At 37.6% G+C, this 27,159-nt stretch overlaps 1 protein-coding gene across 2 annotated transcripts in view; it reads right to left on the bottom strand.

The window, feature by feature from the left end:
- PARD3B (par-3 family cell polarity regulator beta) overlaps nt 1-27,159 on the bottom strand; it is a 950,721-nt gene that overhangs the window by 564,366 nt on the left and 359,196 nt on the right. For both annotated transcript variants that reach the window (XM_088794694.1, XM_019726886.3), the window contains exon 3: nt 23,355-23,526. In XM_088794694.1, coding sequence (XP_088650820.1) covers nt 23,355-23,526 — 172 coding nt within the window. The remainder of the gene's footprint in view (nt 1-23,354; nt 23,527-27,159) is intronic.

Raw genomic sequence — 27,159 nt, 5'->3', positions numbered from 1 at the left:
GTGAGTAGGTAGGGTTAAGTCCTAGGCTGACTAGTTGTGAGACTTGGCTCTGCCCACCGTAGGGTGTTCTGCTGCGTGAGGGTTGACCACTTAAATGTGGTTTGGCCTCTATGGGCTCTTGTGCTTGTAGAGAATTCCCTCTTGGTGTGTCACTTGTAGGTCAAACCCGGTAGTACTCTGGTTTGGTCTGGAGGTGGCCTCTCGGTATGTTGAATCTTGTGCCTCTTAAGCTGGGCTCTGGTAGGGCAATTTCAGAACAAAGCAAATCCCATGTGGGAATCGAACTGGCAGCCTTCGGAGTTAGGAGCATGGAGCTCTAACCGCCTGAGCCACCGGGCCGGCCCTAGACATTTCTTATTTTAATATTTTCTACAAAATGGTCCATGCATAAAGGAAGCTGAAATCTTTGGGATTTTGTTCCAAACTAGATATTATACAGCAATTCTGAAATCCTCAGAGGTTAAAGAACAAAGGACTATGAAGAAAAACGTGTGCTTTGTAAGCAATGTTCCCAGTAATTTGCTTAAGTTCTGAGCAGACAGTCATGCTATATCAGCAACAAATTATGAAGACTGATCAAGCAGAGAGATCACTGCTGTACCCCAATAAAACTTTTAATAAAGTTGATATCCAATGCACACACACAAAAATGTTCTTAACAACAACAACAACAACAACAACAACAAAGAAAAAATCAAATATATTCACATGTAAAAACAACCGACAACCCCCACTCAACACAGGCAAAGATATCAAAGACATAAAGACAAAACAAAACAAAAAGCAGCGCCAGTTTTGGCTTAAGCCCACCAAGTAATCTCCAGGTTGTCCTCTGCTGTACCAAAGAGTCCCCTGCGTATTGTGCAGACAGAGCCGGTCACCTGGTGCCCAGAGTGACGTTGGGACTGCAGATTTAGATGCGTGGGGCTGAAGGGTTTGGATGGTAGTTTTTACAAAGCCAGTGCAATTTCTGCCCTTGCCTGCACATATGCACACTGAGAGTGGCACCACCAGCCCTGTGTCCAGTTCTCCTGAGTCTTAGGGCACTTCTTCTGTGTGTGTGTGTGTGTGTGTGTGTGTGTGTGTGTGTGTGGCGGGCGGAAGATTTCTGAGCTGCTGAAAGCTGGGAGCTGCGTCTGCTGTTTACTGCTGGTCCCTGCGAGTTCCTACGCAGATGTAATTGCCCCACCCTAGGCAGGCCAGAAAGGGTGGGGGTTGGGGATGGAGGGGTCTTCTCTCTCCTAGCCCAGCCGTGTCACACTCTTCCCGCAGGCCAGAAAAGGTGGTGGCTGGGGGCAGAGGAGTCCCCTCTCTCCTAGCCCAGCAAAAACCACACTCCTCCCAGCTTCCTCCCTGGGCCAAAGCCATCCGCCAGTCTTCCCAGAGTCCGAGCACCAAGGCTCCTCTGCAATCTCACACTACTCCTCAGTTCAGGAGCCAGTTCATGTCTCTGGAAGGGCGGGGGTAGGTTTGGAAGAGCAGGGGGAGGGGCCCAGGTATGGAGTTTGTGTCCTTTGTCTGGCCTAGGGCTTAAATGGAGGTCTCACTGAGGTTATTGCCTCAAATGCTAGATATGCTGCCCCCTCGGCGGGAGAGATCAGCTGTGGGATGCAGGGGAAGAACCAACCTCCTGGCTTTTGTGTTCTCTGTTCCGTCCTGGGATCCCCTGCCTCTCTGCAGCTGTGGGTGTCGTCGACGTTTCCACCGACGCAGATGTGGGCCGGTCCCCACAGCCACAGGTGCAGAGCGCGACTTCACTCCGCTCCCTTCCCTCTTCCCCTGCTCGCCTAATTTTCCTACCTGCAAGTAATCCTTGCACGAGTCTCTTAGCTCTTCTGCATGATGAGCAGAGAGTCCTTTGATGGGTTATAAATGTCCCGTTTCTGATAAGATCCAGAGGAGAACTCAAAAAGTGCGCCCCGCTGCCGCCATTCCTATGACGTCCTTATCAGGCAATTTTGTTTCAAAATGAAATCTTTTGGTGTGTCAGGAGTGGACACCATTCCTTTTAACTATTATCCTATAACAGGGTCACACCATTTCCTATACATTTCTCTGGTTTCTCTTTTATCTTTACTTATTCTAAAATGAGTGAGAACTCAGTAAGTTCAGGAGTGTGATAAGAGAAAATCTCTAAATCTGAATTTCTTGAACAAAGTTCTTCCCTTTTTCTGTCATGTATAGTTATTTACTTCATACATTTATTTCTTGAAAATATGAAGACACTATTTATTCTTCATGGAGGATTCTAATATACCCAAACTAACAAACTTCAACTAACAAACTTCAACATACTAGGCTTTACAACTAATGTGGCATTGTTTATCGTGCAGGAAGTGCTAATCCAACGTCTTCTTTTGCTTGACCATTGCTAGCTAGCCTTTTGTCTCCTCTGTAGCTCTTGATCAGCCTGTTTCTCTCTATAGAACTTCTCCAGAGAGACACCCACCCCCACATACCCTTCATGTCCTCTTCATCCTTCTGTGAAGCGATAACCCTCCCTGGACTCTAGGTGTTTCTCTCTCTCTCTCTCTTCCCCCCTCCCCCTCCCCCTCACGTTCTCTCTCATTCTATTTTGCCAGATTTTCTCCTAACCACCTCTTTCTCTGGACCCTAGTTTTCCTTTCCACGTCAACAATCCCTCCTTTCCAGCCTTTTAAAAGTAACTTTTTGGATTCTGTCCACTGGATTAACACGGAGACAAATCCGTGAACTCCCCAGAAAGAAGCCAATAGAATGAAACTTCCTGCCTGTATGGGGATGATAGATAATGTTTCTAACTTTTTCTGGAACGTGTTCAACATTCTTGCTGAATGAAAAGCAGCAAAATAGGATTAATATTTCCAATTTGAAAAGACAATGAAAAGGCCTCAGTCTTGGGACTGATGAAAATATATTTAGAGGTTAATTTGTTTATTCAATTAGTCCATCCATTCACTCAGTGACTATGTGCTGACTGACTGCTACACACAAGGCTTTGTTCCAGGGGTGAAAGATACAACAAAATATACAATGTCCCCGAGTTCATGTAACGTACCGTCTAGATGGAGAGGAAGACAAATGCATGAACAAGTTTGTGTCACCTTTATAACTGGTGCCCCAAAACTTCAGAAAAACTTTGACAAGGTAATACCATAAGAAATATTACTGATGAAGGTACATATTTGATCAATCAACAATTCATTCTGGTGATACTCTCAGAATTCAAGAGAAAACATCTTCCAAAATGATTTTATTCCTAAAGAAAATAGACTTTTGAATGTGTATGTCACCCAGGGGCCACATTTTAAAAACACATTCATTTGCAAATTAATTGCCTGCATTTTACTAGTAGGCGCTTTTATTTATTTTTTTCTTTTTTGGATATTTCATAGTCCTTATTTCTTCAAAGTCAAAGCTATTCTCTTGTTGTAAGGAAAGGCACCTTTGGCAGTTGTGTTCACTCTTATAATAGGACACTAGAGTGTCATTTAATACACCAAGCCAGGACTATTTAGCAACCTTACAACAGAGTCCCTTACACACCTGGGAAATTTGATTCAGTACCTATACTATTGTTTTAGAATTCCTCCCCAAAGGACACATTTTCTCCAGGTAATGAAAAATACCTTGAAAAGAGAGCTTTCGAATTTCGAGGAACTGCACTGAGGGAGATATGCAACAAATGACTTTTGAGAATCGTATCACTTGAGTTAAAATTTCGCTCCTGCATTTTATGACAGGAAGTAAAAGGTTGGCAGAGAGATGGGAGAATGCTGTCCATCAAGTGCCTGTCAAATTATCCACCAAAAAGGTCATTCCAATGACAATTATTCTTCCAGTTGCTATCCTATTAGGGATTTTTGCCAGAGATTTTTCAAACTCTATAGTACAGACTGACAAACTTTCCACAGTCCTTACCTACGAAATCTAAAAATCACTTCAGAATGCCAATAAGAATATACAATAGTATTAATTGCATACTTTAGAAATAAAAACTTGTTAAATAACTAATTGCTGGATGATTTCCTCTTACTCAGAAATAGCTATTAGTGACCCACAAAAAAAGAATGGCACCATTCAAGGAGTTGTCATAGTAGCCTACATTTATTTTGATATATTACAAAACTAGATTTAAGAGCTCAAAGAAAGGTTATCATGACTTATACTAGAAAAGTGATGATTATTACAAATTAGCAATTGCCAATGCTGAAATAAATCAGTTTAGGGCTGGCTTGTGCTATCCAAGACACTTCATAGTTCCATAGATGTATTTTAAAGAACGATGATTCAGAAGCTTATTTTGAGACCATTATTCCCTGTGCTCTTTTGCTGACTTATATACCTGCAACCTCTGAAGTTTCTTTTCAGTCAGCAATGGCACCTGCCTGGGCTTTGTGAAATAAAGGAATACAGTAACATTGGATTTGCCAACAGGGGCCATGATCAAAGTCAGCAAAAGATGCAACAAATCTGCCACATCCATGGAGGTTTCTAGCACATGGCTTCACTTATGCCTTTTCAATACAATCCACCTGCTTCTCTTCCTCGCATCCTTTGCTTCTTATATGTACACCTCCCAAACTCTTTCGAGGTCCTCCCTCCACATGAAGCAAGCTTGGTACGTACACAGGGCTCCATCACTGGTTCCTCCTTCCTTCCAGTGGCTTTTTGTATGTAACTACACTGGCATGAGAAAGGCTCTCTGTTACTGATGCAACACAGGGTGGTAGATGCTCAGTTCAGTTTCAGCAAGACCACCTGTCCATTCAGCCAAACTGCAGCCATACTCAGAGCTGTGACGTATGGCAGCAATGCAAACCTGGTGACATTTCCTCTTGTTTGTTTTTCTGCAAAATCTTAGTAAATTGTACATGCTCCCTGAGCTCAATGACTTTACATATTCCATTTCAATTAATCAAGAATGAAACCTTTCTTGCCAAGAAATTCTCTCTTGATATCAACAGTGTCTTCTCAACCACTTAGGCATTTAGTCTTGGTATCCAAGTTCATATAGATTATCACTCCTCAGAAAGATGAACCTTGGGAGTTAGCTAATTTCGCTACACAAGGGGATTTAGTACATAATTGACAAAAAAAGGAAAGCCAAGAGAGATTGTCAGAAAGAGGGGGGAAAGGAGAGGAGGGAATGGAGGAGGATGGAAAAAAAAAAAAGGTGAGGGGGGAAAAAAAGGAAGGCTTAAAGAGATGAAGGAGAAAAGGAGAGGAAAGAGGGAGGGGGACTAAGCCAGAGAGTTTTTAATCTGATAGTGCACAATATTACCGCTGCTTTTGGGGTAATCTCTAGAGCCAAGATTAGATACGTCAAATGTGGTAGAGAAGACTTTGTGTTGGAGTTGTGTAGGACAGTTTGCTTGGACACTTGGTCAGTTAAGACTCCGAGAAGTTCTCTGCAATGGGAGTGGAGTAAAGGGGGAAGTAATATTTTTCTCCAGGGATTAGTCCATGTCTCCTTTACCTTTTTTAAGCTCAGTAGTTGTTCACAGCTGTCAGTTTATGGGTCTACACCACGAAACCCATATCTAAGTGCATACGTGGGTGGAAAGGGGAGATTACAGTCTCATACTTGCAATACAGAAATAACCCTTCTCTTTCTAACCACATGAGTCCTCAAAGAAGAGAAAGCCCCTCCTCCAAATTCCAGGGCCACTCCATTTCCTGCTATTGAATTAAACATTCCTCAGAAAAAACTGACAACTCACACATGCAATAACATCACTTTTTGGCTTATCTGTTACACATATTTATCATTAATATTAACGTTATTCATATTAAATACAGAAAGGAAACTTCTACTTCATAGGGGCCCTGGCTATAACTGATCTAAATTTGAAACTCCATGAAATCATTTTGTCAAATCTTCCCTTGAGTGTTATCCAATTTTAATTCCATTCCATCTCTCAACATGAAACTCCAACAATTTCAGTGATAAAGTAACAGCATTTAAACATCCAAACATATGTGAAAATTGTTATAACTATTCTCAACTGACTAACGGAGAAGACTGAAAAATCTTGACTGGTATTAATATATTTTAACAAAGATCTATTAATACTTTGCCAAATCATGCAAGTCAAGATCTTTTAAAAAGAAACGTACCTTTTATTAATTCCCTTAATTGGCCATTACATTGTAAAAACAATGAAAATTTTCTCAGATCTCAAAAATATTTAATAGTTTTGATTTAGATAGCTTTTCAGGTAATAAAACACTTGAATATTTTCTCCACACATGCTGAATTATCTCCTCTAAGTTGCCAACTACATTCATTAGTTGAATTTAATAATATCAGATGTCTTTCTTTTGTTTTGACTTTCCTTAAAGAGAACTCTCCTCTCCTCTATCTTCCTTTTCCCCTCTATCTGTACAACACACATGCATACCACATTTTTGGACGCGTTCTTTAACAAAGCTGCAGTCTTAAACTGTGTAACTTCAATGCACAATATACATTCAGAACCACAGGATAGAGTTAGCAAATATATTTGCTCAAGATTTAACACCACCAATATTGTTTCAGAATCAAACTATAAAATAAGGATATTCTTACATAATGTGTAAAGATCATCACACACAATCGGACAACCAAAATTGCATTGCCCCACCCGCATTCCTCAATATCAACTCTTTCAGCTTCAAGTCATTGCGTCATGAAAACCCAAGTAATAGCCTTCTGTAAAATAAGCTTTGTCTACTCACATGAAACCAGGTGGAAAATGGAGGCAATTACCCAGATGATCCAAACAAAACATGACAAAATGTGCCCCAATTATTTGTATACTTTAGGTGCAGTATTATAGTTGTTCTAGATTTAGATAATTACATCCAATATCATTTTAGACATGTACAATTTGAAATTCTCCCAGGTAAAATCAAACAAACAAAAGACAAGGCCTACAGAGTATATTACAATTTGTAAGATAGATTAATTTTCATTAGCTTCAATGACCAATTACTTTTTAGGTCTATAATGATTTAAGCCCTTAATTAAATACACAGTCAATTTAATACTGAATTGTTATATATTATGTATGGGCCATGATATAGTTCTTTACCCATTTCAAAAGGTTTAATTAAAAAATTTATTTTTGGTTTTTGCCATGACACCTAATTAAAATCTTCAAGTTTAACCTTAAACACTGTGAGTTGAAGTGAGTTGGTTTTGGTGTAAAATATGATGCAGCACTCTCATGATACAGGAAAACAGTTTGGGTGGCAGCTGAAACATGTTGCCAGGCCCCTGCACTGGTACGCTTAACTTAGGGGAGTTGTGGGGGGCCTTTGCCGCTGTGCTCACAGCTGGCTATGGTCACACTCATTCCTGAGCCTCCCAGCTTGGTCTGTGAGTTGGAGAAAAGAGAGCGAGCAGTTCTTCCAAGCAGCTAACAAGTGTGTCATAAACAATTCGTTATCAATAATTAGTACCAAGTATTGCAAATGATTTATCATTTAAAAATATAATTATAGTGGTTTTAAGGTTCTCTAATAACATCCCTCCCATTCCTTGCCTACCACTTGTGTCCTAATGTGCCACCCATTTAAAATGATATTTTAAAAACAATTCATACCATTGTAATAATTCAAACCACGAAGAAAGAAAACAAATAAAATTCTTTTTTCCGTTGCACTATTATCAGTTCAAATGCCCAGAAGTTACTCTTTTATAACATTTCTATTCTTGACTATTTTGGTGGCTAATTGCATATATGCTATGTATAATATTTAATATATAAAATATAATAATTTCTTGATTTTTCCAACTTTAAATAGCATCAGCGGATTCCTTGCTATGAAGGATAAGGAACTTTCCTCATTTACAATTCCTTCCCTTTCTCCTCTAACCAATCTGTACTACTTTTACTCCCTTACTTCAAGTTTTTGTTTAAATACCACTCAGTTTAATGCTGGACTCCCATTCTCACCACCAGACCCCCATTCTCTTTACTGTAGTGTTTTCCCAAAACTCTTAGCACTTTCTAACATACTATATAAATAACTCATTTATTATTACATGTGCTGTTTGTCTTCTTTCAGTAGTATGTAAACTACAAGAGAGCAGGAAGTTTTTTGTATTTTCTTGTTATTGTTTACTGTTAGAGTCCCAGCACCTACGAAATGCCTGGCAGATAGTTAAATGTTCAATAAATATTTGTGTAATGAATGAGTTTCAGATTAATTGCCATTTGAACTCCTTAATATCTACCCTTGCTTGAGGCAGACGGTTGTGCCTATCCAATGTCTCTCATCACCCCACCATGGAAAATGACGATGTTAACATCACTATTCATTCTTTCTAGCGAGTTTCTTCTAAGGTGTTTTGTTGTTGTTGCTGTTGTTGCAACAATTAGTTAAATCTCACTGGTGTGTTCTATTGTATGAATACAGCTATGAATACAAAAAAAATGATGATTTTGTCATTAATGAGCATGTATGTTGTTTACAATACAAAACTAATAGAAATACGGATGCTGTGATGGCTTTTAGTGAATACTACATATATGCTCTTTTCTGCTGAGAATTACCTAGTTTCACGAGGACTAGAATGACAGTCATAGGGGATGTGGAGGTCCAATTTTAGCAGCTACTGCTGAACTGTTAGCACAAAATGTTGAACCAGTTTAAGCTTGTACTAACAGTGTATGAGAGTTCTAGTTACTCCACAGCCTCATCAATACTTGGTATTGTCTCTTTTCTTCATTTTAGTAATTTCTGGTGAAGTAGTAATGGTCTTTCATTAAATAAGATTTTTTTAAAACCAACTTTTAATTTTGGACTTTAAGTGTATAAAAAGGTGCAAAGATAGTATAGCAAGTATCCAGTTACTCCTATGTTAACACCTTACATAACTATGGTACATACTTGTATGTCAAAACTAATACGTGAACATTGGTACATGACTATAACCTAAGCTACAGACTTCACCATTACTATCCAACTCTGCTCCAGAATCAAGTCAGGACACCAATTCAGGACAGCACATCGTATTCAGTCATCAAGGTTCCTCTGGCCTGAGTCAGTTTCTTAGTCTTTCCTTACTGTCCATGACTTTAACAGTTGTGAAGAAGACTGGTCAGGCATTTTGTAGAATGTCCTCAATTTGGGTTTATCGAATGTTTGGCTCCAGATTAGCCTGGGGTTTTGGATTTTGGGGAGGAACACCACTGAGATGAAATGTTCTGCTCATCACATCATCTCAGGGAACATCACATCAACTCACTTTTCCCTGGCGACAGTCAACTTGATCAGTTGGTTCAGGTTGTGTTGGCCAGGTTTCACAACCACACATTACTTTTCTTTTTGCATTTCCTATTCTTTGGAGGTGAGTCACCAAGTCCAATCCATACTCAAGTGTCAAGGAATAGCTACACATATTATTTGGAACTCTTTCGTAAGAAAGATTTTTTTCCTCCCTACCACTGCCACCTTTATTTATTTAATCAGTCATTTTTTTTTAATAGCAGTGTGGACTCATGCATATTTACCTCATATTTTGAGTTATAAACCAACACTGCATTATCTAGCTTGTCGTCAAATTTGAAATGTGGCTTTACTGTGCTTTTCCATGAAGATCAATAAAGTTGAACACCTTTTCATATATTTACTGGTGATTGTGAAGTGACTATGAAGTGCCTGTTAAAGTTCTTCCTATTTTTCTATTTAGTTGTCTCCTTTTCTCTTGTCAGTTCTCTATGTACTTGTCAGACATATGTATTACAAGTATCTTCTCAGAGTCTACAGCTTTTCTTTTTCTTTTTAAATTTATTGGGGTGACAATTGTTAGTAAAATTACATAGATTTCAGGTGTATAATTCTGTATTATATCATCTATAAATCCCATTGTGTGTTCACCACCCAGAGTCGGTTCTCCTTCCATCACCATATATTTGATCCCCCTTACCCTCATCTGCCACCCCCCACCCCCTTACCTCTGGTCAGCTTTTCTTTTTCAGTCTTTTAAGGTTATCTTTTAATGCACAGAAGTTCTTTATTTACCATAATCAAATTTACCAATAATTTTCATATGGGTAGCACTTTTCATGTCTTGTTTTAAATATAAACTTAACTCCAAAGTTATGCAAATATCTCCATATGTTGTCTTTCAAAGTTTTGTTCTCTTCCTTTATATTTAGATCTATAATCTATGTAGCACTGATTTTTATATAAGGTATAAGGAGATATATATATATATATATATATATATATATATATATATGCATATATATGTTTATATATATATGCATATATATATATATATATATATATATAGAGAGAGAGAGAGAGAGAGAGAGAGAGAGAGAGAGAGAATTGATTCAACATCATCCTTTCCCCACTGCACAGTAGTGCCAAATCTGACATAAAACTGTGAGGGTCTATTGCTGGAAATTTCTATTCAATGCCATTCATCTGTCCTTGTGCCAAAACCACACTGAATCAATTACCATTAACTTTATAAATCTGGTAAGGTAGCTACTAGAGCTTTTTTGTTCTTTTCCAAGGCCATCTTGTCAATTCTATCCTAGCATCATCATTTGTGTTGTTGTTCCTTTAAAGGTCTGGTGAGTGGTAGTTGCCCATTCATATATTTCTGAATGAAGTACTCAGTTTCATATCACCTATGCAATGTCTCAATTAAAAAAAAAAAAAAAAAGGAGAACTATTGCACTAAATTGTGAATACCTTGAGGGAAAAAGTATATTTTAATGATTTGTATATTCTAATAGATAAGTTCCATGCCAAACCTATCATCAAGATTTTGCTAATTTTTTTTTTTAATTTATTGGGGTGACAATTGTTAGTAAAATTACATAGATTTCAGGTGTACAATTCTGTATTACGTCATCTATAAATCCCATTGTGTGATTTTGCTAATTTTAAAGCATTATTTGATCTACAACAGCATCTTACAAAAAACAAAAAACAAAAAAAAGTCACCAGAGAGACACACAGATAAGCTATTTTTTCTGGGTGACCTCCAGGTTGCTTTTTAGAGTCACTGCCCAGTCTTCCAAGCCCCATTCTGCCCCCAGGAGGCTGACTTCCATTCAGTAACTCAATGCATCACACAGGTCAGTTTCCCTCTGGCTACCTCTTAGGGTTGGCCATTAGGAAGAACCAACAGGACATCAGAGGGTAGGAAGAGAGGGATATTAGGATATTTATTCCCCTCTGTGCTTCCTCTCTGCCAGCTTCACTTTTGAAAGTGGCAGCACTGAACAACCTTAGGCCACATGTTCTAAGAGCTTCTGTCGCCCATCGGCAGCTCTCACCAGATTGGTAAGAATTTTCTCCTCTTGCCCCTTTCAGGCCTGGGCTGGTAAGGGCTCTCCAATCTTTTTAGAACTTGAGTGCCTCACTTTCATAAATAATCCCATTATTAAATTATCTTCAATTACACCTTTGAGCATGCCATCTGTTTCCTGTCGGCACCCTGACTGATAGAGAATTCTGGGTCAGTTGGGTGAGTGGAACAACATTAAAAATAAATGGTTATTCCCTTGTGTAAAGGTATTATCAAACATGAACAGCATGCACTTATGAACAATATGCTGAATCAGGGTGAGTACATGAAAGTAAATACTTAAGTAAAGATAAAAAGAATCAAACCAATTACCCTTCTACAAATGTCTAGAAACAAGAACAAAGGTATTATTTGAAAACTTTGCAGCAATTATACTATTCTGATTAATGTCCCTGGGAATTGTTTTGGCTTCAATAACCATTTTACTATTTATCTTGTAAGCTGAAGAGAGGAAAAACAAATTTATTTTTTGGCTTAAGAGAAGGCATAAGATGACCAGCATCTCCATTAAGAAAAAAATCTCCATTATGAAAAAGAGAGAACATGGTGTCATGCGTTGAGAGCTGAAAATGGGAAAAAGGGAGAATAAACAACCAGACCAAAATATCAATTAAAGAAACAAGGAGATTTTACATTTTTTTTCAGATAATAAATATAATGGTGAAAATAATAAGTGCAACTAGTAGTTATTTACCACTTATTATATGGCAGGCACTGTTTTATGAGTTTTATATTTACATACATATGAATGCTTTTGATGCTCACAATTCCATCCGGCCATTACTGACATTAGCCATTATACAGATGAGAAAACTAAGACATAGGGAGGCTAGACAACTTGCCTAAGATCACCATACTTGTAAAGGGCAGAGCCATAACTGACCTATGCAGCCTTGCTCCATGGTTTGTGCTCATAATTTCAATACTATAGTGCTGTACAGTGAATATGTTGTGTATAATATAGTCTCTCGCCTTCTCCATCCCTTGTTCCTTTTAGAAATAATGCCTATCCTACTTGTTTGACTAAGATATTAGACAAAAAATGATGTCAAATATATTCAGGTTGCATTTTGGGTACTGAGCAAATAACCAATTTTTAGGAATATGAATTATAGACAAGAATTTTGCCTGACCTCTTATAATTTTTCACCTTGTAAAGACAGAACATAGTCATATCAAGTATATGACAACTACCAAACAAGTGATAAATATTATTTTTAAAAATAGGGCAATAAGGCAATCCAGGAAGCTCTTTTAAAGAAAATTAATTTTTGAGTAAGTTTTGGAAAAAAGTGGTGATTGGTCTGAAAAGGAGGAAACACACACAACTCATGCTTTAACTTCTCTAAGGAAATCTTCCAAGAGGGTCAAGATGCTCCTTCACAATAGAGCTCACAAAGTAGTAAAGGAATTCACTTACAGAATAATCGTATTTGGACATGTTAGGGCACTCACCCGGAGAATGGTGTTTTGAATCAGAAAAATAGAGGGACTGAAAACAGAACTTTCTTAAACATTATGTATCATGTAAATAAATTAGGCGGAGGTATAGCCTATAGATTTGGAGAAGAAAAGATCACCCTTGGGGGTGCAATCAGTAATTCACAGGGTATGCAGTGAAAAAGAAGCAAGGAGTAGTAGGTCACTGATGTCTGCCCCCTACTTAGAGCATGACTAATTCTTCAGAACAGCGCATTTACTAAACTCACCAGCGTCAAAGTCTGATCTCCAACTGCACTACCTAGTACATTTGATTGTAGTGTCTTTGAGGAAAGGGATGGACAGTTGAACGGACAGATAAATATTCACCCATCCACCCATTAGGTCCTTGGAGACCCGTCTTGGGCAGAACAGGACATGCTGGTGGTAGTGGAAAGACTTGGGATTCAGTTACTTCTTTGTTACCTAATAGGAGCTGAAACTAACTCTGTCCCTAAATGTCAACAGTCAATGAAAACTGTAGAATTACAGACAGACTACAAATTTGAAGCTTTATTATTTCCACAAACCTCTCCATCAACCAAAGACTGGAATAAAAGATGATTAACCAAGTTATGGCCCCTGTACATGTCTAATAGAAGACACATAAAGCTTCTGTGTACATCTAAATGTCCTTAAGCTCTTTTCAACTATATGGCTTTGTAATTGTGTGCTCTGTATTATTATAATAGTTGTAAATTATAAAAATGGAAACCTAACCAAGTTATGAGACTCACTCTGTAATTTATTTTAAGTCAACTGGATTGCAAGCTGCTTGGGAATGAGCTCATGCCTTGTCTTATTTTATATTCCTCCGTTAGCCTAGCATAATACTTTTCATCTATTGGGCCAGCAATGAATAATTACTATTAACTGAAGTCAGTGACAGGCACACCACCATCTTCTGTAGCACTGACATCAGATATACTGATTTCCATAGCTACATTCTTAAGCCCAATCATCTAAAAAGAGCAGATGTTAGTCGCACAAATGCTGAACTTTGCCATAAGGGCAGTTAACTGTAACACCAAACTAACGTCGCGAGGTCAAAGAACATTATTTCTGAACTGTGACTAAAATAAGAAGTTTGCCTCATGCTTTCAGATCTCTGGGGGTAGAAAGTCTATTTGTTTGAAAAACACAAAAGCGTTGAATTGATCATCACAATTATGTAGAACCAGATGACACAAAGCCATTTAGCTTGCTCTTATCCATGGCATTTTTCAGAACAAATAGTGCAAAAGAATATGGAAATGCCATTCTTATTAAGAGTTTCAAGAAATATGGACACTGAAGTACTGGCTTCTTTTAGTCAATATTATCTTAAAGCACTAAATACAAGTGTTATGATTTTAAATAGGCTGTGGTAAGGCAAAAAGCCAACTCACTTATTTTCCTTGATCATGCCATATTCCACATATATACATTAAGTAATCAGAGCCAAGTTTTCCACATAAAACAAAAAGAAAATAAGCAAGATGTATCACATAATTTCCTTTAATTTTACAGAGAAAAAACAAAAAACACAAAGCCCCAAATTTCTTCCATCTGTAACAGTTTAAGGAGTTTTGTCAGATTCTTGTATTTATTCAGAAGAGCAATCAGAACTTTTTCTGGGATTTTTAAAGAGTGACCTGTATTTTCTGATAGCTATCGAGATTTTCTCATTAAGCCCACGAATAAACAAGAGAACATTTTCTGTGTAACATATGATGGATGCAATGTTTCAATGATAAATTGACAGGGTGTGGTGGTGATATCTGGGAGGTTGTCTTCTTTTATCTGGTAAACATTTAAAAAAGGGCAAACATAAGAGAGAGAGCTTTTCTCGTGGCAATTGCTAGCAAAGGCTGTCACCTTTCCTTATCACCTTGGGATGCGAGAATGAACAGATCGTCAAGCTGTTTCAGTATTTCTTACTTTCATTGGGCCAAATCAAGATCTTAGTAAAATTTCAAATTGTGTAGAGAGCAAGGAAATAACCACACGTGTGTATATTGGGGCATAATTCATCATACGGCTTTATCAGATAAAGCAAATGAGAAAATCCTGAGCCAGTCATAAAAGCGTGTCCAACTCTGAGTGACTTGTCCTTAAGATGGATCTTCTGTAAATAATTAAATTAGTGGATTATTTTCCCCCTGCCCATCTGGGCAGAAAGGAAAAAAAAAAAAAAATCATGCATACACATACGGAGAAAAAAAATATCCCAAAGGCTAAACCTTGTATTTAAGTTGTTAGTGCAAAGAGGTTTTACCATATACTGAATTATTAGCAAGATTCTTGAATTTCCAACTGCAAAAGAAAAGCAGCATGGTTATTATAAATAATTTGTTTAGGTGTGATTAGAAATTCATGAGGAATGTAATCTATTTTATGGCCACAAAGATTTATATGTATACAAATATGAGTCATATCGTTAAGAGGGTTTTAATACAGATAAGTAATTTGAAAGCTTTTTGTAATAGACATTTGAAACCCTACTAGGCTCTAGAAGGCAGCACTTATATTTAGGGAATGAAGGGCCATGCTGCTTGGCTGTCTCAGAGTACATGAACACAAGAAGAGGAGAGAGTTGGGAATGTTTAGGAAAGAGGAAAATGGGTGTTGTCACGGTGGGGTGGGGAAAGGAAGAAGAGACTATAGTGTGTGTGGGGGGGTGAGGAGGTCTCCCTCCCTTTCTTTAATTAAAAAGGCAAACTGCATATCATTTTATCAGTGGTCCAGGGAACTACAATGAGCTGAATATGACAGCATGGCTGAAAATATTTTCACTACTCAGGGACTAGGCCTCTGCAAACACAGCTTCACTGGACTTACTATTAAAAGCAATCTGCAAAAGAGGCTTGAAAACCCAGGGGTCTAATATCAAGTGAGCGGTTGGAAGGTGACCTTTCATTCCGTTTGTTTATGAGAGGATCTGCAGACTCTGTCTCAGTGTGGGTTCAGCATCAGCAAGAGGCCAAAGGGGAGATGGTGAACTTGCTGGCATATTTTTTTTTTTTTTTTTTTTTTAAGGTCATATAATCAACTTAGAAAATACAGCTGGAAAAGAACAAGAATGAAAGCTTGGTTTTTATACACGATCATATATTTTTGGGTAAATGGATAAATGCCAAGTCCCTTTAATACTTTTTTTATTAGAGTATAACCAACAGTAACAACTTGGGTACTAAATTTAGCCATTAGATATAAGTACACAAAACTACAGAGACAAAAGGAGAACTGAAGCAGGCAGTTGAAAAGAAAAATTGAATTAAGACTAAACGACAAAGATGAACTGGATAGAAAACAGAAAAATGAAAGTGTAGTTCTGTTAGGATGATCTTTTTTTATTTTTCTTGCTTAACATTCTATAATTTAGTATTTCGTTTAAAAGACACTTATAAGAATATAGAATATTCTCAAGCAAAACTCATCATGTTATTTTCCCAAAGTTATGACCTGGTGGCCTGTCTAAGAAAAATGCATATATTGACCATTGAGCTGCAATTACTCAGGGAAGCCCATTCCAGGTATATTGAAAACTTCACATTTCACTACCACTCACATTAGTATTCCGTGAACACAATCAAAAATCACTTCTGTGTGGTAATTACCTTTTAAAATTTGTTAGGAGGTATTGATTTTATGCTTTCATTTAACCAAGTACCTCAGGCCCTTTTCCAGAGCATTAAAATTTTTTAAAAAATATTCAACGTATAACCTGACTTTTCCCCCCCAAGCAACTTTTCACCTACTCTGAAAACAAACAAAAATAAAACCCGAAACCACAATAGCAAAAGAAGAATGGTGCCAGAAATGGGTTAGTGCTGCTGTGACCTCCCTAGTCCTGTTTTAGTTCCTGTCATACCAGAAAGCGTGCACACACTTTGTTGACTATATGTGATGACTGATTGATGATAGCCTGGCAAGGTTACCATAGCTAATTACAACATCATTCATCTAAGCCTGCATGGGAAAAAGAAATACTGGGCTCCCAGGGAAGAAAAAGAAAAGAAAGGAAAGCTATACTATAGCTGTTAACTTTTGAATAATCAGCGCCAACAGGAAACAAATAGGATGAAACTCAATGACCAAATTATGACTTATTGATTCATCCAAGCAAATGACCTCAGTTCCCTGGTAATTTCAACCGCGTTTCACAGCCCACAGCAGAGAGCTTCCAGCAACAAGGAGCCCTCACATGCTTGCGCCCTTTGTAGTCAGAATTCAAAGGCTTCGGCAGGAGCACAACCCAGCCCTGAGGTTTAGTTCTGCTCTGTGTGTGGTGGGAGCGTGTTTGTCTAGGATCGGATGCCAATACTTAAACTCACATTATGGGCACAGCAGCTACTTACACACTGCAGCCTAATTAAAGGAATAAACTTCCCCCGTCTTTATTTTTTTCCTGAATATCAGTGCCATAAAGGGATTTGGTTTCGTTAAAAAATTCAGACAAATGTTCCCATATGTTTCCCTTATGCAGTAAATTACTCAAAATCAGAAGAAAAACAGTCACAATTTCCAACACTAATCTATGGCTATACAATATTTTCTGAGAACTACTGAAAATAAAGAGCAAAGAACTCAGTGTTTTGAAAATAATTATAACAAACATACAATCATAATTTCCATTTTAGTTTGGAAGAAGCACAAACACACATGGAAACAATAAAGCATCTAAGGCACCTTTCAGCTTTCAAGTCTCAAAAACAAGAATCACTTTCAAATAAAGAGTAGCTCATCTTCAAAGTTAACACATAAGAGGAGACTACAGCTAATACCATTTCAGATCCAAACTTGAATCAGATTGCTTTATATCTGGGTAATATAGATCACAAGGGTGGCAACAACCACGTCAAAGTACTTTCTGTGCTGACACGCTGTTTGAATTAAATTGCTAAAATAATTATAACTAAAGAAATATTTTCTCATGGAAGCATAAACCCAAAATAGCAAATTCCAGTCAAGAAGTACTGAAAAAAATTATCAAAATGTCTAAAATAAAACTACTAATTAATTGGGGCCATGGGAGGAAAACTGACATGGGCATGGAGTCAGATTCAAATTTAGCTTGGTATTAATGAAATTCTCCTGGGACAATAATAGCTCATAAAATCAAGAAAGTCTTATTTTATAGATGAGAAACCATGGCCCAGGCAGGTAGGGTGGTGACACATCAGGAAGTGACCTGGATGGTCTTAGTTACGAATATTCACTTTTATGGAATGCCAACTGTGTCCCACTTTATTTTTTGTTTGTCTGTTTGTTTGTTTGGCAAAATGTGGTCCTGATATAGGTTAAATGACTTGTCTGGAAACACAGCTAGATCATATACTGTAGGGTCTGAGATCAGATCCATATCATTGATTCTCAAGGGACAGGATTGGCCCAGCCTTGGACTATGGCCTCATGAGGTCTTGTAGAGAATAGTAGAAGGTCAGTTACCACTAATCATAAAGGCAGCATCGGAACTAGTGGGGGAAAGGTTCAAGGACTCATTCTTCTGAACTTCAAAATAATTGTCCTCACTAATTTGTCTTATTTACAGAAGGCATGCAATTACCTGATATGTTAAAAACAGTACAACAATATCCACAATATAGGTGAAAAACAACACCTAGGAATCCCATTAGCATAATGGTTTTGGTGCAATCCTTCCCCCCCACCCCCAAACACACACTCATGCATGCATACACGTGTGTACACACACAGAATGAGGAGACAGGAGCAAATTCATTTCTGAAATTTAAAGGATTTAAAAGAAATTTTCTTCATTTTCATTTTCTGGTCTTTATTCCCTTACTAGCTTTTGATTTACAGCTATTCATAGTATCTATTTATTAATTTACACTCTATCTCAATTCCAAAGGATATGAGGTGCTATTTTATCACATATAGTATTAAAAGACATGGATAATTGAAATCTATAATTAATCAAAAAATGTCATGCAGTTGAAAGAGCACTGTACTAGAAGCCCAGAGGTGTAGGTTCCAATTCCAATTCTTTCACCAACTACTTATTTGACATTAGAGCACACTCTCTAAGCTTTTATTTGCTCATTTGTAAAATAACATCAATTGGCAGAAAAGGGAAAAGGGGGTCAAATATATTGTGGTGGAAGGAGAACTGACTCTGGGTGGTGAATATACAATGCAATACATAGATGATGTATTTCCTAACTGTACACTTGAAACCTATATAATTTACTAACCAATGTCACCCCAATAAATTTAATGAACATTTAAAAATTAATAAAATAACGTCAATTGTCTAGACAATTATGAAATTTTATGGAACAGTCTATTTCTAGACCAGCATTTCACAAGCTTGTTCTAAGGAGTGCTAACAATTCTTGTGGTGGAGGTGGGTTTCTTTGCTATACGAATTCTAAAAAGCATTGGGAGTCTCTGTTGCCTACTCAACAGCCTTCTCATCCCTTCCTTCCCTGTTAGCATAACCAATTCTGTTTGTACAAGTGAACATGAATGAAACAGAATAGCTTCTAGAATGTAAGTGTTCAATAAATGCTATTTGTTAAGTAACTAGAGTAAAATATACATTGCAATCCTGAAACACATTAAGAAGTACCATAGGGTTCCACAAAATAGACTTGGAAAATTCCTGGACCAGGCGATTTTAAAGTCCAGATGGACACAATGAATATGATTCTTTGCTCTTCCACCTGGTGTTTGTTTTAACATGGTGTCTCTTCTTTGAAATAGACTTATTAACAATGTCTAGGCTACATAGTAAAAAGCATCTACTGATTTCAGAAACATAGAATCTTAAAGTGTTAGAATCATTTGGTAGTTAGGGCTGGATCAGGGCTTAGCATTTTGCAATTCATTAGAAAATCCATTAGAAAATAACTGGTAGCAAATAATTTAGATGAATGAAGTTGGAATTACATCATTGCCCATTTGATTTAAAACTGCTCTTACAAATGAAAAAATATATATATATACCCCTTTAGTTTATATGGTACAAGACTATAAACACTCTTAGGTCAGACGTCTTCAATGCATCTTTGTAACCCTTCATTGCTGAATAAAGAAATAAAACATGTATTTATTGTATGCCTGCTGTACTAACTAAAAGATTTGGACAACGCATCACAAACAAGTCATATTTGAGCTTGAGCTCAAGGTCATGTTTGAACATGCATACATGTTCACCAAGTAGAAAAGAGGCAAAGGGGTGAGCCAGGTAAAGGGCATAGTACCTACAAAGGCCCAGAGATTTGAAAGAAAGTGACCATTTGGGGAGAATGGCATGTGGTTCATGGTGGCTTCATGTTAAGGTGACTATAGTGAGTGGCCAGTAATAAAAGTGGGCAGAGAGGAAGCAGCTAGATCATGAAGAACCTGTGAATATAAACGTTCTGCATATTATGTGCATAAGGATTTCATCCTGGAAGATAAAAAAGGAACAGGAGGGGCCAACCAGTGTCTGTATGTATGTAGGGAAGGTTGTTGGTTTTCAACAGAACATTATTGACAAATATCTTGCATTGGAAAAGAGATATAAAAATTATACTGAACTTTGAGTATATTTTTATCTCAGATATCAATCAGTAAACCAAATTTTTGGTGATTAAAATGACCTAATCATAAAAGTATCTTGATTTGTAATATTTGTTAAAGTGTGTCTCCTTAAGTGAGATAAGCATGAGGACTGATAAAAGATAGAATTCCCCATCTTCTTAAATGGATCTCAAGAACAACACGAACAACGAAAACGGAATAAGCCCTTGTTTCTGCTGCACCAGCCTGAGTGAATGAGCCCCATGAGAAGTATGACCAGTTCCGATGCCTCAGCGAGCTTGAGTGGGGAGCCGAGATTAAGGGCTGGGGCGCCATGTTGGCATTTTGTATGCACACTGTTTACGACCGATCACTGGAACCCAATGCTACTCCTCTAACCACCTCTTCCCACTTTTCATCTAAACAGGATCTCAGGGTGGGCCTGACGGCACAACTGGGTTCCACTCTTGGAAAAGCCACACACTTTGCATCTGCTGCCCATCATTTCCCTCCATCCTGAGATGACTCATGCCCAACCTTTGACTACCCCCACCCCAAAAGGCAGCAAAAACAAAACAGAAAGGGCAGAATCCAAAGCTGGTAGTATTGCTTCCTTCTTTAATCTCTCAGAGAAACTTGATAAATATGTTGTTTTCATTGCCTTCAAAGTTCCAGATATGAAAACTACTCGACCTGATGGAACTATGAGGGCAGACAGGGATGATTCTGTCATCATTCATCCCTGCCCTAAGTCCTCCAGCTAATTCTGAGGAACAACCTGCGCCAGCTTGCTAACGAGTGTGGACATGGTTCTCTGTGGGGGCGCACCCGACAGAAAGCCACTGGAAGTTGCTAAGCAGGGGGGTTATGTAATCAGATTTGTGATGTAGAATGGCAACTCCGGCAAAAGCAGAGCTTGGAGAAACCAGCACCAGAAAGACAGAGGTCAGCCTGAGGGCCCTGAAAGAGCTTGACTGATGACAAAGCTCTAGCCTGAAGTGGGGAGAGGGGAAGAAAGGGGAGGAACCACAGATGATGCCACGGTTTCACACCACGTAACGGGAGGGCAGCACTCATCACCTGATAGTGCAGGCTTGTGAAGCGCATCCGTCGTGCATAGTGCTAGGGGAAACGGGACTGGAAACTATAGAGCTAAGCATTCGCAGGGTCTTGATATGTATCTTCACAAAGTAAATTGAAGAAATTAATTTTTTTAATTTTATTTATTTATATTTTTACAAATCCCACATGAGAGGTGCACAGCAAATGGTTCTTGACACTGGAGCCATCAAGGGCTCCAATCCTGGTCTTGCCACCTAATCCCTATGTGATTTGGGATTAGTTACTTAACTGCTCTGTGCCTGTCTCCTCGTCTCTTAAGTGAGGGGAATAATAGGACCCAACTAAGTATTATGAGGCCTGAATGAGTTATGAGGAAATGACTTAGAATGTCTGGTGCCCTGCCTTGAGCTCAGTGTCGGGCATGTAGTCACCATTTAATAAATATTATTTGGTACCTCTGTCTTACCGAAAAATCAGTATGGAAGAGGTATGAAGTCCACTTTCAAAGAACAGAACCCTCAGCTTACTTTTCTTCCTACATACAACATTGTACTGCTCAGACAGTTCAACAAAAGAAGCTATGAAAAAGCTGAAGAAAATCAAACTTTTTTTTCCCCTGGGAATGCTCATAAGAGAAAAGTAAAAATAAATTCCCAGGCTCAGGGATACTCTGAGGTTCAGTCTTTTGAAGACCACAGCGCTTGCTTATAAATAGAATATTAAAACAAGCAAGAGCAATTTTCTCCTTTCGTCTTCCCTTATTGCCTAGTTTTCCTCCCATACATTTGCATAATGGATAAAAAGGCATCCATTATGCAAATGAATGATAGGGCTGTGAGGTTGTTGAAGCCACAAACCTCACTCCAGATGAAGAGAAGCTGCCACAAAGCCCCCCAGCGCCTGCGTTCCAGCAGACTGCTTCACTAGCTGCTTTCCAAAAGATAGAGGAAAGTCATAAAGACTGTAGGTCATTAATTTCCACGTGGCTTATTCTAAAAGGGGCACTATAGATGCTTTCCAGAAAATGAGTGCAAAATAGGAATATTCAGTATTATGGTATGTAACATTTTGTTTCAAATGGGGAAAAAAAAACTATACTATGTAAAGTTTTTATAATTTCAAGCATATGCTTTGCTTTAAAAAGAATTAGATTCCCTTTGTAAAGTGAAAAAAGCCTCTGTTCTTCTGGCTTGAGACTTAACCTACAACAGGTGCTTTTAGAGCCGTCTCAAAATGTATGCATACATTCAACAGGAATTTAAAAAAAAAAATGCTTTAGGTACCAAAATATCAGTGGATTTTCAAAAGATTCATGCTGTTGAATTGACCTAAATTAATCTTTAAAAGATATCACCAAAAACTGACATATCATGTGTCTTAGAATTGTAAATTCACTGAAACTTTAGAAGAATGTTTATTTTCTCTTTCTACCCACACTTTCAAAACAAACATAACAAAAAAAGAATTCTGAGCAAAATCATTGGGTGAGTTGTTCTTGTTTGAATACATCATGAAGACAGAATTAGAAACTAACTTTAAAATGTATTCCCCGAACTCAAAGGTATATAGTTTGGTGAGAAATAAAAGGTGACTAAAACAAAAAGTGACCTTTATTTCTGGTCTTGATTCCTTGATCGCCCTTAGCTTTTTCCAAATGACATTTTTCAGGGACTTTTTTGCCTTCTTTTTTCTTTTTTTAAGTGATCCTCATGGACCACAGATGAACTTCATCACTTACAGTCCAACTCCTCCCCTATGATATTTCAAGGACACACAATTCAGATTCAGATTCAAGTGAAATACAAGAACAAAAATGCATCTAATTACCTGAGCAACAGCAACTGCAAAGAACTGTGTAAAAAAAAATTATTTACAGAAAAGAAAAAACAGATTTTTTTTTAAGAAAGCTACTAACAAGATAAATCACAAAGTAGAAGCAACTCGTAGTCAACATGGTGATGTATATCAACCAAGTGAAAAACATACCACAAAAAAATGCACATACCTAATTTCAGAGCAGAAGGAGTTACTTCAATTTCCCCACCAATTGGTTTAAATGCAGCCAGCTGGGCAGCCACTTCTGTCTCAAAAGCATCGGGGCTCTGCCCACCTGCATGGTTTCCACTGGGGCTCTCGATCTTGTGGAGTGGTTCTTGTTCTTCAAACACAGCAATCAGCTACAAAAATCCAACAACACTCATTACTTCGTAGGCCACATATATTATCCGGATACTGTATCTGGTAGATTGGGATCTTCATTTGGTTCTAAAGAAAGTGGTCTCTGAAAACTTAAAACTTTAATGTTACTGTACCCATAACTCTTAATGCAATATTATGTCTGAAAAGGTCAAGAACTAATTAACGGTTTATTTGTTTATTCTTGAAATAAAATAAAAAAAACAATTTTGGTTAACTTTCTTGAAGGCATGAAATGGCTGCCTCTTCCCCCACCATCTTTTCTAATATGTCTGAAAGGACTTCAGTATCTCTTTCAAGAGTGTTCTCCCAAATGAAAGTTGAATATGCAGAAGTGGAACAACAGACAACATGAAACCCATAATTATGTCTTTCCTTTTATATACAATCATTATAAATTGATAAAGTGTGTATATACACAGACACAAAATTTGTGTTTATCTTGTACATATAGACAACCCATTTTCATATATGCCTTTAATTTTGTTATTTTCCTTCATGACTGACTCTGTTGACTGGTTTAAGTCCAGTGAATGCCAAGTCCAATGAGAATAAACATCAGCACTTTTAACCAAATTATTCCCATGTTCATCTCCATTGTATTTCATATGAGCACTATGCTTCTTGTTGTTAATATAAAAATGTTTGTCCATTTCCAAGTCACTTTTCATAAAATGAGGGCAAACTATCATAAAATATTCCATTAATTGGGCAAAGGTTGCTATATAAACAGTGAGGGTAGTCTGGCTGAAACTGCATTTTTGGCCAGTGGACAGCGCCACCATTGAGGAACCTCAAATGCTTCTTATCACTGATGTGGAAAAGTCCAAGTTTAAGTGCAACAGGCAGCTCAGGGATGCTACTGTCAACCCAGTAAAGTGGAATGTGTGCAAACTTGAAAACTGCTAATAAGTCTCTATATTTTTCATTCATTAAATAAACCTACTTGTGATTCAAACATGTATTCAGGAAAGGCATCCAAAGCCGCCTTCATAGGGGAAACTTGTTAGCAGCAGGATTGACACAAGCACAGGGTTAACCAATCAAAACATGATAAATTCCAAGTTCAAAGAAATGAGTACAATCAGGGATAGGCAAATTGTCTATTCAAAACTAATGTTCATAATTGGCTACTCATGTCCAGTATGGAGACTTGTTTAACTGAAAAATCCAACAATCCTCTCACCACAGGAAAAAATGTTACTCCCAATAATTTAAGAATTATTTTTAATTCTTAAAATTGAGCACATACATTTTCTATTTTCAGTTGGTAGCACTGATGAATTGATTTAAGACTTACAAGGATTAATAATAAAGATTATTCTAGTATAAAAATAATTTGTCTAATCATCTGTCAATCTAATCATTACTCTCAAAGTAAAGAGTTTAATACTTTAAATCCTGTAAAGGAAAATCAAATCAATTTTAAAACTGAGGTAGAAGTGTCATTTTCATCACTATTTGTGCGACATCATTACAATTTCAACTTTACATATTGGTGAGTCCTAACATTTTTAGTTACATTTATTAGTAACATTTACTTTAATGCAACAATCAGCTAAACAAAATCACTTCTTTTATTGATATTATGAACAGTTTCGTGCAAAGATTATACCTTAGTTTTTCCTCTTATTACATCCTTTACTCTTAATATATGCTATGTGCCTTAAATATGGGGAAAGAGAGATAAAATACTAATCCAAATAATACAAAAGCTTAAAATTGATAACACATAAATCATTGTGTATGGCTGTTATGTAACATTTCCTTTTAAGATACTTCACTGTTTTCCATACTATTATAGCCACACAAGTTTATAAAGTATATAGTAACAATGTTATACTGATTTATTAAATGGGAGAACAGAGTAGTTTGGAGACTGTTTTTCCCAAAGTGACAACTAAGGTGTAATTGGTGCTATAATCTAGTCTTTTCAATTTCCAATCTAGGGTTTCAGACCACACGGTATCCATTTTCCAAAAAGAAAACTATATAAAGAGTGACTACATTGTAGAATATTTGTAGATGCCCACGAAGATGTTATGCCCTAAAGAATGTGACTTCTACTCTTTGGAGATACAGGCCATACATGACTCTTCTCAAAGATGATAACAGTGAAATCCAGAGGCTCTCCAAATCTCATAATCTATTTGATTAGTTAATAGCTTAGTCTGTCTCCCAACGCCATGACTGACAGGAATTATCTCTGCAGAGCCCACTCTGAATGTATGGCTGAAGAGCAGAATGGATGATATCAAGGACGAACCAGTTCCTGCATCTGTGGTGCCCAGTCACCGGCTGAGGAGACTCTCCACAGCCTTCATCTCCACATCTAGAGCACACGCAGACTTACACTTGCTTCGACACTGATAATTAATTTAAACCATATGTTGTAGGTACTTGTTAGCTAGATAACTTGATTCATCAGAACACCTACATCACTGTGTAACAGAGTCCCTAGCAGACAGTGTTACAGAGATATGTTAATTAATATAAACCACTGCTTTAGTCCCTCAGCAGAAGGCATGCTGATTTCCAACGTGTCTAGGGTATGAAAATGGCCTTCCATCTCTGCCTTTAAACCCATTCAAAATTACCTCTCCCACAGAGAGAGTTGCACATAAAGAAATTCTACTATTTTTTGTTTGTTTGTTTGTTTTTGTTAAGGTTTCATCTAGACTAAACTTCTGTGGCATGTGGAAGATTCTTCACTGATCCCTTATGGGCTGGGGGTAACCTAAACTCTGCAAAATGCAAACAGGCAATATTTGATTTGGATGCTTTCCACATCTGTTGCCCTAGCCATCTTCTGGTACCCCTTCTGTTCTCCTCCCTCCTGTGATGCCGGTATTCTCATGTCACCCAGTGCAGCACCGACATTTCCCAAAGACTCCATGATACAAAATGATCTGTGCTCACAGCCTTTACTTTCAGTCAAAACTCTTGTCCCCACAGGTCTCCGTCAATGATTAGGTATCTAATCTCCAGATACGTCCAGGAAGATCAGTCTACAAATATGCTATTCAGTCTCTTACGCCAAAGAAAAACAAAACAACCTTCCTAGGACTCACTTACCCCTGTGGGTACCACACCAGTTCTTGCCTTCCCTCTATAGTAAAATTGGAAAGAACTGTGCACAGAGCAGTTTCTAATCTCTCTCCTCTCTTTCTTTACTGAGGCGTACCAGTCAGGCTCTCACCCCTTTATGCCACTGAAACTACTCTGATCAAGGTCAAAAACAATTCTCAGATTGCTAAATCCAAAGCCCCTCCTGTGGCTTGATTTTAGGACACAGTACAACATTGCCTCCTCTTTACTTTTTCTTTACTTGCCTTCCAGGACAATTCTCTCTCTCTCTCTCTCTCTCTCTCTCTCTCTCTCTCTCTCTCTCTCTCTCTCTCTCTCTAATTTAAATACATATATTTTTTTAACTGTTTCAATCACAGTTGACATACAATATTTAGTTTCAGGTGTAGAACATAGTGATTTGACATTTATATAACTTCAGAAGTGACCGCTGTGACACTCATCTGACACCATACAAAGTTATTACAATATTATTGACCATATTCTCTATGCTGTCCTTTACAATCTCATGATTGTTTCTCTAACTG

Source organism: Rhinolophus sinicus, chromosome 17, assembly GCF_057876585.1.
Source record: "Rhinolophus sinicus isolate RSI-liver-muscle chromosome 17, RSI-T2T, whole genome shotgun sequence".
NCBI lineage: Eukaryota > Metazoa > Chordata > Mammalia > Chiroptera > Rhinolophidae > Rhinolophus > Rhinolophus sinicus.
The sequence above is the reverse complement of the archived record's forward strand: the minus strand, read 5'-3'. Positions and strand labels throughout refer to the sequence as shown.